General features: G+C 49.0%; 7 protein-coding genes across 7 annotated transcripts; 5 read left to right on the top strand and 2 right to left on the bottom strand.

Moving 5' to 3' along the window:
* Positions 1-1,134: 1,134 nt before the first annotated feature.
* Positions 1,135-2,316, top strand: BP5553_01767 (Uncharacterized protein; the record flags this gene model as incomplete). The annotated part of the gene is made up of 2 exons (XM_032010390.1): positions 1,135-1,850; positions 1,944-2,316. 2 exons carry the CDS (start codon positions 1,135-1,137, stop codon positions 2,314-2,316), a joined length of 1,089 nt encoding a protein of 362 aa, XP_031874444.1.
* A 1,171-nt stretch (positions 2,317-3,487) lies between these two features.
* BP5553_01766 (uncharacterized protein) lies at positions 3,488-4,118 on the top strand (the record flags this gene model as incomplete). Its single annotated transcript, XM_032010389.1, has 2 exons — positions 3,488-3,921; positions 3,974-4,118. The coding sequence occupies 2 exons, from the start codon at positions 3,488-3,490 to the stop codon at positions 4,116-4,118; spliced, it is 579 nt and encodes a 192-aa protein (XP_031874443.1).
* Positions 4,119-5,381: 1,263 nt separating this feature from the next.
* On the bottom strand, positions 5,382-5,879 carry BP5553_01765 (Uncharacterized protein; the record flags this gene model as incomplete). The annotated part of the gene is made up of 1 exon (XM_032010388.1): positions 5,382-5,879. One exon carries the CDS (start codon positions 5,877-5,879, stop codon positions 5,382-5,384), a length of 498 nt encoding a protein of 165 aa, XP_031874442.1.
* Positions 5,880-7,113: 1,234 nt separating this feature from the next.
* BP5553_01764 (uncharacterized protein) lies at positions 7,114-8,304 on the top strand (the record flags this gene model as incomplete). Its single annotated transcript, XM_032010387.1, has 1 exon — positions 7,114-8,304. The coding sequence occupies one exon, from the start codon at positions 7,114-7,116 to the stop codon at positions 8,302-8,304; it is 1,191 nt and encodes a 396-aa protein (XP_031874441.1).
* Positions 8,305-9,607: 1,303 nt separating this feature from the next.
* Positions 9,608-10,042, top strand: BP5553_01763 (Uncharacterized protein; the record flags this gene model as incomplete). Its single annotated transcript, XM_032010386.1, has 1 exon — positions 9,608-10,042. The coding sequence occupies one exon, from the start codon at positions 9,608-9,610 to the stop codon at positions 10,040-10,042; it is 435 nt and encodes a 144-aa protein (XP_031874440.1).
* Positions 10,043-11,153: 1,111 nt separating this feature from the next.
* On the bottom strand, positions 11,154-12,420 carry BP5553_01762 (Uncharacterized protein; the record flags this gene model as incomplete). The annotated part of the gene is made up of 2 exons (XM_032010385.1): positions 11,154-12,269; positions 12,316-12,420. 2 exons carry the CDS (start codon positions 12,418-12,420, stop codon positions 11,154-11,156), a joined length of 1,221 nt encoding a protein of 406 aa, XP_031874439.1.
* A 911-nt stretch (positions 12,421-13,331) lies between these two features.
* On the top strand, positions 13,332-13,660 carry BP5553_01761 (uncharacterized protein; the record flags this gene model as incomplete). Its single annotated transcript, XM_032010384.1, has 2 exons — positions 13,332-13,610; positions 13,658-13,660. 2 exons carry the CDS (start codon positions 13,332-13,334, stop codon positions 13,658-13,660), a joined length of 282 nt encoding a protein of 93 aa, XP_031874438.1.
* Positions 13,661-17,080: the final 3,420 nt, after the last annotated feature.

The raw sequence follows: 17,080 nt of genomic DNA, 5'->3' as shown, positions 1-17,080 counted from the left end.
CCCATCCATGGTGTTATCGTGTCCACTTATGTCACGACGATCGCCGAATGTGTGATAAGTTTGTCGACGATTCCCTGCAGTTGCAAGGAGATTCCATGGGGACGTCGACCGCACAGACTAGCGCCCAACCATTGACTTGGTCCAGCCGAGTCCATCACCCTGACTTTTGTAATGATGTCGCGTGGCGCGGTTACCGCGAGTGCACATCAATCAAATACGATATATCCGGGCTTTGCGCCTTTAAAAAAAACGCCTCTAACTTCGTCGTATCGTACTCGTACCACGCATTATTACTTAACGATGCTGAGGTTGCTAGGCGCGCCAACCTCTTGGTTCTCCACTCCTCCACGCAATGATATACGGTAGTTAGGTTGCTAATTAGATCATGGTTACACCGACGAGGCATCTAGGCTTTTGAGGGTGCAGGTCATTAATATCACAGCTTACTCTGTACAGTGAGCAGTCTGTCTGTACCTCGCCGAGGGTGCACGATCCCGGTCCCGAGGCCTCTGGGGCGCGGAATTGCTGGAGTCTATTTGGCACCATTGGTCTTGTCATCACTTGTGGCGCCAATATCGCTCGATCGAGCATGCAGCATCCCAGGGGGCCCGATCTGGGCTTGAAGCTAAAATCCACATCATCGATCCTGGCACATATCCGGCGCTGTGGCTTTTAATCCCAACGATAGGACGAACCACTCGGAAGTCGCCCCAAGGTATTTTGGACTTCTGGGAAAGCCCACGGCGAGCTCAGCATGCCTCTCACTCCTCTATTGGGACGGATGGATGGACTCGGCCTAAGTAGCTGCTGCGTAGTGCTGCCGTCACTAATGGCCGCAGCTGAGGGCAGAACCACAAATATAAGTTTGCTTGTTTCCTTCCCTTCAAGTGGATGGGTTTGAAATATCCGGGGTTACGCAGCAGAAGTCCTCCGGGATGGATTTCCTCTGTAAAACAGAAGTATTTTAATGCGGGGACGCGGTTTGGTCCTTCTTAATGAGGTCTCTGGCATACCGGTTTTTATATTGAAACTCTCCTGTATTGTCCTTCTGATGCATCCTTCCCCGTCTCCTATAAGGGTCTTCTCATTTCAATATATCCAACGGAACACAAAACACCATATCAATCTTTCAAGATGCAATCAATTACCGCCCTACTGTTCGTTGCCTTTTGCATTTTCATAATCACCAGAAGTCTCGTTGTCCAAAAGTCATGGCAGCAGTGGAAGAAGCAGGCGTCATCTGGCCTCGGTTTCACCAAGTCAACCTCAACGGTTTCCTCCTCCACTCATAAAGAAACCCTCCTGAAAGACACCCCACCATATATCTTCCCACCGATTCGGCCTCGAACGGCATTACGGACATCGATGGGCCTTAGACGCCTCGAAGTTTCCAACTGGTTAACTATCGACAAAAACTACAACCCCGAACATGGACTCCGTGTCAACTTGCTGTCCTCACACAAACCACAAGTCATACAATGCCTTCCCGGTTCAGAAGAGGCTTGCCACGAGGTCCTCTCTCTGGTAGTTGATTTCCTAACTTCTCGATTCCCACAACACTTCACAGTTACCAATACTTCCGAGGGAAGGAGAATCTACAACAGCCTCACAAACGAAACTTTCGTCATTGGCCAAGCATGCCCCAACCCTCTTGAAGTCGCCGCCAGGCTAGCAATGGAAGATTTCACGGTTCTAATGAAGGATGCCAACACAGGGGAATATCGTCTCCAAGCATCCGCCACGTTGTTTCCCGCTGGCTGGAAACTACAGGAGAGGATTGGAATGTCTATGGCGAAGCTACACGGTCCTGTCCCCAAATGGAAGGAACAACTTAGCGGACACGTGAACAGGTATTTACCCCTTTCTACCCTCATTTTTCTCGTTTCCATTCTTTCGAGCATTATAGGTTATTATTCCTACTGACGCAAACCCCTCTAAAACAGATATTTCGACCATCTAACCGCCAAATCATCAATGGAACGTACAAACCTCTTCATTCAAACAACACCCGATCTCTTCGTTGATGGCCCTGAAATGCCCCGCTCACCTTCAGAAGCCGCAATAACGCCAAGCGATCTTTGGGTGAGGAGAGAACGGCAAATATTCAGAAGGTTAGAACGGTGTGGTGCCGTGTTATTTACCGTGCGTACTTACATGCAGCGGCTTGTGGAGGTGGAGGGCGCCCAGGTGGAGGCGCTCAAGACCCAGGTTGAGGGGTGGGATGAAGATATTATGGATTATAAGGGGTCGAAGATTTGGGGTGAGACATTTCGAGAGTGGTGTGCGCAGAGGGGTCTAGGTGTCGAGGGGGCTTGAGTTGAGACAGATGGGACCTGGGGATTAAGAGGAGGCGATGGTTATGGATTCAAAAATAATTATGTTTTTTTAATGGAGGGAAAGGAACTGGCAAAGTTCCGGGGCGGATTTTTGATATAAAAGCGAATAATTATATGCTACACGGCGACATTTCTAGATTCCATGAACCTCGTCTCATATCTCTGTCTCAAGGTGTATGTAATGCGGCATCTTCGGAGTAGTTGCTCCTACCTATGCTCGAAACACAGTGAGAAAGTACCAAGGGTTCTTCAAGTCATCTAATCTCCGTTACCAATTCCCATTACTCGGTAGCATCAATCTGACAGCGAGTCTGTGCCCTGCAGCGCGGGGGTGTCTTAGACTCTTAATCTCACCCCCACCCATTTCCAATAAGTTCCATACGAAATCCTACATAGTGCGCAAGTCCAAATTCAGCCCCCAAAAGCAATGTGATGTATCCATAAAATCAAACAAAACCCATGTGTCTCGGAAGAATAAGGACCGTGTTGCCAAGAAGTACCTAGTACCAACCGCCCCAAACAACCTGGACTGACCAATGAACTACGGAGTCCACTGAAACATAAAAAACGTGGAGATTCATGGTGGAAAAACAAATACCATTCTTCATATCGTCATTTGCTTCGGATTTTTAAGCGGCCGATCCCTCAGAAGTCCGACTCTGAGACCTTTTCGCATTCCAGCCTATTAATCCGTAATACCCCCGCCAGGAGGATGGCCACTCAGCTCCCATTTGGAGTTACCTCCGTGGACCTCTCAGAAGCTCAGAAATGGATGCACATATGTCTCCATAGTATATCCGAGATCAGCCTTGGTTAAAGACTGAATGAGCTAATGATTTACATGTATATAGGCAAAGCTCCCCAGGGATGAAACTCGAGAATGTACACTTGGGAATCAAGGTGAAGGAATAGCTGAATTGATGGAGGTTTGAGGGATTTGAGCTGATTTGGATACGCATTACAAGCATACAGCATTCCTATGATGCAGGCAGAAATTTCAAGGAAATCATGAAGATAATTATTGATCATATAAAGCCAGAGAACAAGTGAACTATTGAATCAACGCAAGAGCAATATCTTGAAGCACCTATCACCTCACCTGGCAATTGCCCCAATATCCATCACCTATATCCAACTTCCAAACCATAAAAATGCATTTCCTTCCAGCCATCGCCTCCGTCCTGGCCCTCTCCTTCTCAGCTTTCACCAGTGCATCCCCAATCCTCGAGTCTTCCCTCTCAAACCGAGCCGACCCCCCAACCACTCCAGCAGATGCTGCCACAGCTGCGTTATCCTCCATCCTTGAAGACATCACCAACGTCAAAGGTCTCCTCAATACCTTACTCAAGGTCCACGACCTCCATCAAATCGAAATCCTAGTCACCCTAGCTATTGATGGCCTCGAGGAAGAACTCCAACCCATCAAAGACTTCGTTGCGTTAGCAGCCGGTGCGGCGGGCCTGTCTGATGTGGAGGAGAAAATTATTGCCACCATCGATGAGGTTGTGAAGGGGCTGAAGGACATTCTCGCTAATCCATCGATTGAGACCATCCAAGCTGCGGTCAAGGGTATTCTGGGGAAACTGTACGTTAAGTGATATTCCAAGATGTTGATGAGGAGACTAACATGTTTGTAGTGACGGACTGCTCGGGGGGCTTCTCTCTCAGCTCGGTAATCTGGTTCTGTCAATTTTGGGGGGTATCTTGCCACCTCTTCCGGGTGTCCCAAAGCTCCCAGGCGTCCCAGTCACAGTCCCAACTCTCCCCGGTGTCCCGGCGTAACGAAGTTGCGATGTTGAAATGAGAGCTTTTGGTAGCGATGAGGTACTGAAGGGTTATGAAGCTAAGGTACAAGCAGGCAGACGATACTGAATTTGGCCTACATAACTATTAGAAGTGTGAATTCAGGAAATAGAAAATATTTGTTCCCTTATATAATTTAGATAACGTAGAGCGCTATAAAAGGATGTGAAGTGGTCGTGCCTTGGGAGCCCATTTCAACAGCATAGTTGAAGTTCTTTAATACCACTTGATACCTTGCCAATTATGGAATAAATACTCCAACTGCAGAGCTTATGTAGGCGATTCTGGGAGTGGTAGACCTACTCTTAACGTATGAGTAATAATATCAACTAGAAAAGCCGGCTCTTGGTTTTCTGTGGTCCGTGTCTCCGTACATGCAACGATTCAAGCTAACTTTGCCCTCACCGTAGAAGGCTACTATAGGTCCTTGGATGTTTATAGGAATGAAGCCGATCTCGCCTCACTTTGCCGATTGCACAAAATAAGCACTTGAACTTGGGCCGCGTAGTCAAGATGAGATCATATAGGCATCGTATTTCCACTTGATGCTAATGCTATACTTCTTGACCATCAAACATGGCCACAGCGCACTTAAATGGCCCATATGCTCATAGTGTCCAACACATTTTCCCAACACACCACCAGATAGTAGCTAGAATAGTTTCCGCCCATCTTCGTAATTCAGTCTGTTTAGCAACTTGTACCGAAAGACCACACCCAACCTCAATTTTCGCGGAGGCCTGTCGGATCTGATTTGGGATGACCTTGTAACACTCTTGCCAAGCACATATCGACTAGGAATTCTGAGCGACTCGAGGGCAAATTTTAAATCGCGCGTTCGACCAGATATGACAAGGATAATCAATCACGTCTCGTTATGAATCGTCCTGTCCGAGGTTGATAAGAGGCATGATTAGTCGAGGAATGCTATCCTCTAAAGCCGCATGTCCTAGTACAGATTGAGGTTCCCAGTTGCAGTCCGACCATAAAGACCCCAGCGACAGTTTCGAGTGACACGTGGAGAGCGATAACAGTACGGTCATTCGAGAAGCTTCCTGACGCAATAATATGCCGGTCTCCTTGATAATACGGTAGGTGCAGTATCGTGCAGTTGTCCGTCCATTTGTGGGTATCGATAAACTTTTGCATATTATACATGTCGACACGGTGAGGTGTTCTCAAATCGCCAGATGCTGCAACAAAGGATGAAGATGACGCCGCATCTCCCGAATATGGACCAACTCAACGCTTCTTTTTAGGCGCCGGCACATCACTAGTATCGATAAGATTTTCCGACTCGGAGTAGGGGCGGTAATCGAAATCGTTCTTGGCGATGCGAAAAACCAAGCCTTGAAGTCCCATAGCAATTCGGTATCCGGCTAATCCGAGCAGCGCGATGATGACGAGCAAAAGGTTGATAATCGCAAGCAGGACCAAGGGGATAGTATGCCATAGCTGAACTCTTCGAAGTGGACAACCTGGGGTTTTGGGTTTGCCGTCTTTTTCCACTTCGAGCATACCAGCAAGCATGAACCGGAGAGGACATTTCTTCAGCCCTGGTGGTACTACAATTGTGTCCCCAGACGAGCCTGAAGAAACCGACTCGGAGTCCGTTGTGTCTTTATCCTTTTTGGATTTCTTGCTATGAGAACTGACAGCCGAGTGACGCCGGGCTCGGCTGTTGGGAGAATGCTTCTCCTTCTTTGACGACGACATGCCGAAACTCAGAATGCTAGACATTGGAGATTTGGTGTCAAGGGTTTTCGGGAAGTAAAGTAAAGAGAAAAGTTATGATTCTTAGGGCTCCTATTAATCCAGCTGCGGGGCTGGTCGGGGCCATACTAGCACATTATACCTCGTTGAGATATCGAACATCTTGATAGTAACGATTGTCTAAGAAGCCCAAAGTCAAAGCTAGCGTCTTAACTCTCAAATGCTGTCACGCTCATATGGCATGTGCAACATGAGTATAGCGGGGGTAAACTTTGTGCATGCAGCCAGTCAGATTGTGAGAAACGTGGCAGCAACGAAGAATTTGGTCGCACACCACTAACAAAATGGAGAGCTTGAGGAGTTCTACACATTGTTTCAGACAGTTCTTGGATAGGGTTCCAGCTTCTGGATTTCGGGAAATACGCGCAACCCCATGGGGTCAAGGATGTTGCGTCGTCCAATCATCGCCTGTTAGCATCGAACTCCCAGGTGATGCTTCAAGCCACCATTAGGCTTTAGAATATATGCCCAACCATCTCGAGTACTAAAGGCGCAGGCGTGCGGAGTAAGGTAGGTACCCTATGACGGCTATTCGATAATTTCGGAGACGCCAAAGCGCGAATCCACTTGGACAAGAGCCGTGATAGCACATCAACTAAGGAACAGGAGGAACTAAACGTTTTTGATCTCAAACCAAATGAATACATCATGGCATACGTGGGAAGAACAAGAAAATTTTAACTTTTTCCACATGACACTATTGTTTATGGGGGTAGCTTCACCAAGCCCATGTAATATGGACGAATGACCATGATGAAGGTTGGTGGTCTTTGAATGTCTCAGTTCCCAGTTGCACTACAGCCAAGTCCCGCAAGGATCGACGCCTCATTGCTAATCATACGAGGTAGTAAGCTATCTCATGATTCATGAGATAATGGAGGCCTGCGATACCAAAGCATGCAAAAAGGGACGAGAAAGGAGTGGAATAGAGTTGGGGAGGATGAGGACACTGCGGCCGCGATGGCCGGAGTTGGCGTTTGGCGTTGGGGCGGCCTATGAGGGGCAGAAGCTCCCTCGGCTGCACATCCAAGACGTCGCCACAACAACACCCTCTTTCTGATGAGCTTCACGAAAGTTTACGATCACTGAATACCACGCGACCCCCCTCCCTTTGCACTGCAATTGACCTTGGAGCTGCGCTTTTCGACGAGCATACTGCGCCCATCATCGTGATACTCGATTAGAGTTTCCAGCTCCCGCAATGGTCCTCGAAAATGGCTCCAGCCCCGGCGGACCAAACTCGTTCGATGACGTCCCACGATCTGACGATGACCCCTACGCCAGCAACCAGAGCCGCCCCCAGCCCATATCTTTCGAAAATCTTCCTCAGCCAATGCCCATATTCGGCCGTCTTTTTGGCTACAATGAGAAAAGACTCTCCGCGTTAGTCAATCTAAGGATAAGTGCCGCCACAGCTACCATCAAACGACCCCTCACCACAGAAGAAATCGACTGCCTAACATATCATTCCGCGAAACAGGCGGCGATAATGTCATATAGTTCGCCGATTGGGTTTGCGGCAGGAGCCTGGAGGTCCTGGAACACAGCCTCCAAATTCCGCTTTCCCTTCTTCCAACCGCCCCTCGACAAGTTCGACCCGCAGGTTTTCATTAATTCCAACCGGGCGTTTTTGAGGGGCAGTAGAGCTGTGATCGTCTGGCATGCTCTGAGGACTTTTTGGTACTGTGCTACAGGAGGGTTCATTGCGAATATGTTGGTTGGGAGTTATTCCCTGAGTGTGGCAGCTGTTGGGGAGCTTACGGACCCGCGGCTGAAGAACTTCGTAGAGGATCTTAGAGAAGTGAAAAAGCAGCAGCTGGGCCGATTGCCAAATGCAAGAGGCGTTCCCGGCGCGGCGAATACGCATACGCATACGGAGACGCAGGACTATGGTGATGCCAGTCCGACTGCCGGCATGAATACAGAGGGCGATTCGGGGCTGGCCAATGTGCGAGCTGGCAACCATACTTCCGGGGGAGAACAACCACAATGGAGAAGCGCACCTCCAGCGAATTCAGCGCCCGCAAAGAATTTCCCCACAGAGACTGAGAGCCAACCCTTCAATATATGGGATGACGCATCACCAACCGGTGGGAGCGGCGTATCAGCAGATACTCGGCCCTCGCAACCCACTGGATCGGCATGGGACAGGATAAGGCAAGGAGAAAGGCCAGCGGCACAACCTCCCAGAAGATCTGGCCTCAGCGCTGGATCACAAGGTGGATGGCAAAGGACTGGGGAGAATCCAGGTGAGAGACTCGCATTTTCCTCAACCGAGGGAGAGAAGTCTCATGAGAAGGAAGATGCACAACGGAAATTTGATGCCCAGGTTGATAGAGAGCGGAGGGGTGGGGACTTCAGTTCTGGAGCTGGCGAGCAGAAACGCTGGTAGTTCTGTATATATGTAATATAAACCCCAGCTACCCTTGATATCTCAGGGCCCTACTTAGCATGCTTCAATACTATAAAGGCATGGAATACCTACTCCTCCCTTTTCTATCAACCGCCGCTACGGATTCTACCTCCCACCCATCCCCTTTATCTCCTCTCGCTATCATTACTGCTCCTCTCGCTAATATGTGAGAGCCTGGACCAACTGCGAGTGCGAGATTCCTATTGCTAGCAGCAATTCAGGGACAGTTTTGTGTTATGACATCACCAAAAACATATCCAAAACCAAAGGAGCTGTACTAAACGTAGTTCGAGGCGACCAGAAGTAGAGAAATGGAGAAAAGAAGTAGCTTAATGCTGCTATAGATAGCCAATCCTCTTGCAATTATAATTGGAAGTAGGTTAATCAATAAAAATTGAATTAGGAGGAGCGCGGGCGTCAAGAATCTACTCCAGGCGCTTAACTGAGCTCAGCGCCAATTCAACATCCAATATCCTCAAACATACCTATATACCTACCTAATTTAGATAAATATTAAGACATCCTCCACTTCGCCCTCTCCAACCAAATCCAACCATCAACTCGTGATTCTCCCAGCGCTACAAACCCCAATCCCAACCCAACCCGCCAAGCAAAATCCTACGTCAGCAGCATACCCCAGACGCCTTTGGTCCTACGTACGAAGTGCCGTACCTAGGTATATCACAATGCCGATCCCCAACACACACCCCGTCAGCAACACGAGCAGCTCCAAACCCACAAAAACCCTCAAAATCATCAACTCACTCAAACCTATCCCTGGCTAATGAATGAATGCAGCTCGCCCGTATCTGCAAATAATCACGAGGGGAAGCAGCAGTGCCCCTTCCACAGCGGCAAAAGGAAAACCCAAACCCGAGCGATGCTTGGATCGTGAGTGAGGGATCTGCGGTGGACAGGTACGAAAACAGGTCCTAGTCCATGCTACATGGGTCCTGTACCTTGGGAGGATTACTGCCTACGGAGGTATGACGCTCGTATTAGGGATTTATTGGGAGGCGCAGATACGGACGTTTGCAAGGTGCAAGGTGATGAGTGATGAGTGATAGGTGATAGGTGAGATGGGTTTTGATGTAGGTATATATAGGAGCTGGTAGGTACCTAGGTAGCAGGTGGATTAATGACAGTACTGGATTAATTGAGAAATACAATTCCTTAATACACAAGCAAAACAATACAATCGTTCAATCAATTAATCAATTATACCATCATACCTACCTACCTTACCTATATCCCTTCATTCCACCACCACCACCCCACAACAATGAAGCCCACCAGCCTCCTCCTCCTCCCACTCTCCCTCCTCTTCACAACCACCCTCTCCCTCCCCTCCAACACCCCCCGCGCCGCCCTCGCCACAGGACAATACTTCTGGACCGTCACCAACTACACCGAAGGCTGTTCGCCCGGCGGGTGCGCATACAGCATGACGCTCTCCACGCACAGCTCGACAGAAAACGAACCAGCATTCAGCACCACCTGCAAGGGCACCAACGTCGCAACCGCATACCAAGCCTGCGAGGACCCGGCGATCGCGACACGCGAGGTCAACGGCTTCCAGAACGTTACGTTGGCTGTGAGACATATCTATGATGTGGGCGAGGCCCAGTATACGATTAGGGGGAATATCACTATTAAGGTCCCTGAGGCGCCGACGACTTTTGATGTTCCGCAGTTGGAGATTAGCGCTATTGCGTAGGGGGAGGGGAGATAGGATAGATACCTAAGTACCTAAGTATATGATGAGGGATGGATGGATGGCATAGATAGCGGGATGGTGCATTTACCGGTATTTAGATTTTGTATTTACTGGGTTGGATATAAATATACCACTTTTGTTAGTCCGTTGATCATACGCAACTTGTCGTCGGCATATCTAGGAGGTTATTAATTTTCTGGAACTTGCGGATTCATTAGTGATGCTACGAAGGGGATCTACAACAATTAAGCACCACCGCTACTACAACCGATGAGGGCTTTGGTCCAAGGGACTGAGCTACTATCACGGGCGTAGAACGATGGGGTGGGGTTTTACGTGGAGCGTGGAGCGTGGAGCGTGGAGCGTGGAGCGTGGCTATGCGTGTGCTATAATAAGGCGGAGATGTCATGGAGCTGCTAGCATGGGAGAGAGTCCATCATGCTCGGAATCAGGTAGGTGGTTAAAAAGGGGTCTGAAGATCCGGTCGATGGAGGGGAGAGGGTAATGAGAGAAGGGATGATTAAGGGCGGGATGATGGGGGCGGGGTGACATAAGGTACCAACCTAAGGTAGGGAAGCGAGTTGCTTGTTTCTGCCAAGGACTATATGGCGCATTAAGCAAAGGATCCCAAGATGTTAGCAGCAATTAAAGGGGCTTGGAGATATCTAATGTCACGTCACAAGCAATCGTAAGGTCAAATGTATTAAGAACAACGCAAGTTTGAATTTGATTACGCTAAAGCACACGCTTGGGTCACCATCCCTTCGCAGAGGGGAGACACCAAAGCCATCGCAATATGATGAACACCTGGTGAAGGAAAGAATGGAAAAGGTGCGGTCCTCAGCCGCTATTGAGTTCCAAAGAGAGAGAAGAGCATGCGATCTCGAAACGACCTGTAGCTAAGAACCCATAAAAACGTCTCGCAAGATGACCGTCATAACGAGGAAATGAGAAATACACGAGAACTTTTGGTCATTATCCACGGCCAATAGCGTCCTTGCTGAGCCCCTGCAACAGCTGCTACAATGGCCTCCGAGAGGATGGAGCCTTGAGCTCCTCCCCCCAATCCATGAGGTGCCGGCGACTATGATCACGGGATCATTCAGCCATTTTATGATTGTCCACCGTTCCTTCGCAGGGCGATGTCCTTCCAGTGATCCCGTTCTGCCTCCAGCTTTGCGATCTGATCCTCCAACTCCTCCATCTTCTGCATCTTCCGCTGTCGAGACTTGCGGGCTGCAAGAGTATTGCGCGCTCGCTTCATAGCAATGGTGTCATTTGGATCATCGACAATGATGGGTGGAAGAGGCTTGTCGCGCTTTCGAGAATTGACACCCGCAACAGAAGCATGGTTTCCAGATGTGGGAGATGAGCCTGTTCCAGATCTCCGACGGGCGGTTGAATTTGATCGAAGATGCTCAGAGACCTGGAGCTCTTCCTCGGGAAGCAGAGGCGACTCTACTACCTTTGGCTGCTCGGTGTTGTCATCCTGGGGGAACAGGGGATACCATGGGTCACCAGCGAGAGCTTGGTCGATGTCGTGGTTGTTGCCTACAAAGGGAGAAACATCGAAGTTGTCATTGTACTCTGGGGATTCATTGTACGTTGAGGGGGATGTCAAGTTTGTGAATGCGGTAGAGTTGGGAGCAGATGCGAACGAGTCGCGGACTAGCAGATCTTGAGGCGAGACGGTGCCCATATTGGTGGAGCTTGACGATGACAGGTTCATAGTTGGATCGTAGATCGTGGGCACGGCGGGCGAAGAGTAGGCCGAGTTGAACGTGTGATTGGTCGAGGCACCAGCCCCGAAGGCGGTGAATTCGTCAAAGAGCTCCATGTCTGCGGGGGGTTGTGAGTCACGGCGCGTCAGAGGAAGCTGTGAATGAGCATAAATACCTTGCATCGCCATGTTTGGAGTTTGCGGGATGTTTCCGGTTGATTGCGAGAACAGAGGCACAGGCGGTCGAGTCTGGCGCTGTTGGTGCAACGCAGCAGAGGAGGAAGGCGCGGAGGAAGCGTAGAACTGATGAGGGGAGGTTTGCTGCGCGGAGGCAGAAGCAGGAATAAACCGGTTGGTTAACGGGGCAGTTGAGATAGAATGTCCAGTGGCTTGTATGATGGCAGCGACTCTCTGATTCTGCAACGAGGTAGGCGAAGCAAGATGTTGAGCAGAGTGGCGACGATTTTGCGATTGATGATGTTGATGCTGGCCTGTTACGGCGCTGAGCTGGGACAGACTAGGGGTACTGCGAGCACTGGGAGTCCTCTCGAACAAGACAAAGTCCTGATGAGGCTGTGATGGACTGGGAGAGTGGGGGGATGGCGGAGGCTGTTGCGGAGATTGTGCCGGCAGGCTCGATGAACTGGAGGGAGGCCATGGTGATGGAGAATCCGTGGTGAAGAGCGGGAACTCTTGTGAAGGTATTGTGGCGGTTGCGAGACTTGAGCGGGAGCGCGGAGCTGTGCTAGAAGTCAGGTTTTCCGGGGAGGGAAAAGCTGAAGAATGGTTGTTGGGGGGTTGAGGGGAGTGGTTGACTGTTCTGAGATGAGACGGAATGGTGACGGAGGGGGAGGTCACAAGAGGCGTGGAGGCCGAGAAATTTAAAACATGTTGGGCTTGGATGCTGGTGATGATGTGTTATTGTGGTGTTGTTGTGTCAGAAGGATGTTGGATGAGAGAAAAGAAGAGTCAGAGAAAAGCTGCCTAAGGTGGGCGGATACGCGAGTATTTAATGGTTGTGGGCGCGGGTCGGCGTGGAGGGGGGGGGACAGTAAGGGACCTGTCTCTTATACACATCTAGATGTGTATAAGAGACAGGTGCTAAGCAGTGCTAAACAGTGCTAAACCCCCCCTAAACACTGCTAAACGGCACACAAAAAAGTAATAATCGCCAGGAGTAAGCACGGCCAGACTGACTTGTCGCAGCAGCGGCCTCTGACCGGTGACTCACACTTTTCGCGCCAGGGTCGGCGGCGGCGGGCGGTGCTGATTGGCTGCGCGTCCCGACTGCTTAACAATCCCTCGTCTCCGCGCGGTCGTCTATATCTTCCCACCAGAAGTCCTGAGAGTGCGAGTGAGACTATGGTTCACCAAGGACGACGGACTAAGGACTAAACTAAGGACGACAGAGGATAATATACTCCCCGCTATTTCCCAGCCTCTCATTCTTTGCTATCTTCTTATGTGCCGACTTCGACTTCAAGAGTCCTGAAGACTAGAGAGTCAGTGAAGTCAGACACTCATTCACTCACTCACTCACTGCGCCAGCCAGCCAGCCAGTACCGCGAAATGGCGTCCGACCAGGCCCTCCCTACTCCCCCCGATGCGCGACCCAACCAACCAACCAACCGCCGTCTGGCAAAGCCTCCAGGTCCAAGTCCAAGTCCAAGTCCAAAGTCCACGTCCACGTCCACGTCCAGCGAGAACGAGGAAGCTGGGGAAAACCGTCCTGATTTAGCCTGTGGTTGGCTCCGCGCCGCCATCAACCCGACGAGACAGCTGCAATCTGCGATACTCCGCCTGCGAGGTGGGATCTGTCGTCCCAAGGGCGTCGAGGCGTTGACACCGGTGGGTAGGCTGGTTCTGGAGATACAGAGTCTTGCCGACGTACGGAGTAAGTACTTGACTTGGTACAGGACTACGCACTTGTCCTCGTACTCGTCCTCAAGTTACGCAGACACACTTAGGCAGCGGCTCTGCCAACTGAACCCCTAACTATTGAGTGCACGTCTTCTTCCTCTGCTTCCTTCTTCTTGTTTCTTCTGCTCTGCTAGGCATCAATTGGTACACGTGTGTGATAGATAGATCTCGAACCCCGCGTGCGAATCACCATGAGGGAAATGCGATACCAACGACACGACGACGAGGCGACACGAATACGCTGCGGAATTCGGAATACGGAATAATACGAGGTATAGGTACATGTACATGTACATGTACATACGAAGTACAACTGCTGGTTCTACTTCGCCGAGTCCCTCCTCCTCTTGCCTGCATCGGGGTTCCAGTCCTGCATACGAAGTAACCTACGAGCAGCACGGAGTTGCTGCTCGACATCCAAACATCCAAGACTCCTGCCGCTTTCCCGAATTCCGAATTCCTCTCGCCGAGGGAATCGATGGATGTTGAGACGGAGTTCGTAGGACCAAAGTACGTACAGTAGTAAGTACCTGTACTGTACTTCGTATATGTGCAATAATAAGTAGGTACCTGTACAGTAACTAACACCGTTCCTCGTCCACCTTGCGGTTTGACCTGCATTAGCCATCCGCAGGGTCTCGACCACGGACAACCTGCTGAAGTAACTGAACTACTGCACTCCACAATAAACCCGAGGGGACAATCTAAGATTTACGGCACAGAGTATGACTCACTCAGCCTCCACGACCTCCGCGGCGCAATCAATTACGAAGGATGATCATTATTGGGTTTTTCGTATTCCGCCTGCGCCTGCAAAGACACCGTCTCAAGTCCAAAATCATGGCTTCTCTATTAGGACAGAGGTCAATAAATAACTCACTAGGGTTGATTGAAATTGGCAAGATCAGAGAATAGCCCAGACAAAGTTGAGACATTGACATACAGTACAGTACAGTATTCACTTCAAGTTCCTCTTTAAATTGTAATCGCTTGCTGCGCGCTTGCACGTGATTTTGTCAATGTCACGTGCACGGTAAATCTACATGATTCTGGGGAGTCGAGTCACGTGTATATATCTTGGCGGCCGTCCATCGTCCCTTCCAAATTGGGTAGGCAGAACGCGGTATGTGTACTGGTAGTTAAGTATTAAAATAAGCAGTTTGCTCATAACAACCGGCAACCTGGCTCATCGGGAGACCAGCTCGAACACCAATACGGACGAATTCCCAAACACCAATATTCTGATGGCAGCTAATCCCCCCGGGGCGAAGCTAAAATCGCAACTGTGCAATAACCACCGAGGAGTACAGATTGGACAGGGGAAACGGCTCTAGATCTCGACTAAGTCCTGTCTAGGGGAGGATGTAGAGTGATCCTGGGTGACCAGGATTACTTGAACCTTTTTGCTATTTATTTCTTTCTCTTTTTTAATCCGTTTATATCCCTTTTTTTTTGTCGCGTTGTTGTTGTTGTTTGACTTCCATTTTAGGCGAGTAATTATGGGTCTGGTGGTGGTGGTTAAGCGACCTCCTGACGTTTCTGCGCGGAGTCATATTTAAGCCAGCGCAAAACCCTCACAAAGGCTACACAAGTACGGGATCAAACCCCTACCGCTGGTAGTAACTTTTCAATCACCTTTTAATGGCAAAAATTGAGCAGGTCCCTTCAGGCATGAAATAATATTTCTCCCCGAGTTCTCTTGGATGGTTGCCAATATCACGGCGTCTCATGTTGGAATTTCCTTTCTGCCCACCCGCCAGCTTGCGGCGCTAAGTTGGATAAGCAATGGCATCACCTATCATTTCCACGTCCCTTTTTATTTTCCATTTTCTTCTTGGGAATGATATTCGGCTTAAATTTGTTTTAATAGAATACTTTTCATTCACTTTACGCCAGCTACTATTTCTCCATCTTTGAAATGTATAAAAGTGCTTAAATTCTTATTCCACTCGCCAAGTAGTCACCTAGCTTTGCAAAACAGGGCAGAGCATAATCTGACATATGAAGACGACAGCTTTCTGGTTGAAGATCCTCTGGGGCCGAATGAAAGAAGCAGTTTCCAAGTTTGGCTCAGCACGTTAGGGGATTGACGAGGTGAAGCGCGAAGGAAAATCGCACTGGGGACTGGAGACAATAGCCATGTTAATCAATTCTAACGGCTCAAACATCTATACAACCCCAATGTGCCCTTTGAAGCGTATCAAAAGTGTAGAAATTGTATTGTTATTTCTTATATCTACGATATCAAAATTCACTTGTGCGTTCATGAATAGCCGTATAGTAACTCTCAACCCTCCTTAACAACCAAGAACGAGCCCCTCGACTGGCCATTGCTATCTCTATCCCCTGTTCATTTCGCTCACCCATCCTTACACCGGTCAAAACCTCAACTTTCAAACCTAAAGCCAATACGGGATATAATATCCCCCATTTAATTTTCACGCTCTTCCTTCTTCCCTCGGCATCTCATCTCCTTAAATAAAAACATATAGGCTGCATCACCCAGGTAAACTTTTCACAAGGCTCCCTACCTGCACTGTCCCAGTACCAAAACCTCCGTGCCCCCCGCAAAAATACAATGTTGCACCAAGCTCAGGTGGTGTAGGATAGAGAGAGGGTGAAATTAAGCCAACCGGGTAATGGAATAAAACGGGAAATTCCCAAAAACTTCAATCCAAGAGGGCAGGAACAATTATCAGTTGTCTCGAATGATCGGTGGAGACGAGTAACAATTGGAAACACTATATGTTTTGCTACAAGTATATCTTAATGCAGGGACCATAGTTATTATTACTTGGAATGTATAGATGCTCAGGGGCAAGTTTAAAACTACTCCACTACTCTGAATCAAACGCGGCAAAGTTTTACTTGTTTGTGAGGGTAGGAGGGTTTACTTTTGACTATTGGATAAGGAGTCTCCAGGCATGGAGAGTTTTCTACGGGTTGTTTTGTGATTCCTCCGATGCCCTATTTCCGTCAATCATTTGCTAAACTTGTAACTTGCCATCCCCTATACTCGCACTGTCCTTCAACGCTCGTGTAGTCATCATAATACATATCTATGACCACGAGGCAAGATTTATCCAGACTGGGCATCTATAACTAAACTCCTATCCCTTCTCCAAAGGCTATATGCAAATATAGTGAATGCCAATGCCCCTTTTAGGACCACAAACTTGATGGCGCTCGCTATAAATGGAAAAACTTTGACCTAGGCATAAGAAGTGAATGTTATCATTACCGTCCATGTTATTCCTCTAGCTCTCAGTTGGAGAGATAGCATAAGAAAAGGCCTTCACCATATATCTACCCATAGTTTCAGCCTCATTATGCGTTTTCTTGCTTCTTGCTGCTATCGCTAATTCCCGAATGTCATCTGCCGAGGACTTGATAAATTC

Source organism: Venustampulla echinocandica (assembly GCF_003357145.1).
Source record: "Venustampulla echinocandica strain BP 5553 chromosome Unknown scaffold_0, whole genome shotgun sequence".
NCBI classification, from domain to species: Eukaryota; Fungi; Ascomycota; class Leotiomycetes; order Helotiales; family Pleuroascaceae; genus Venustampulla; species Venustampulla echinocandica.
This window is presented reverse-complemented; position numbering and strand designations above follow the sequence as displayed.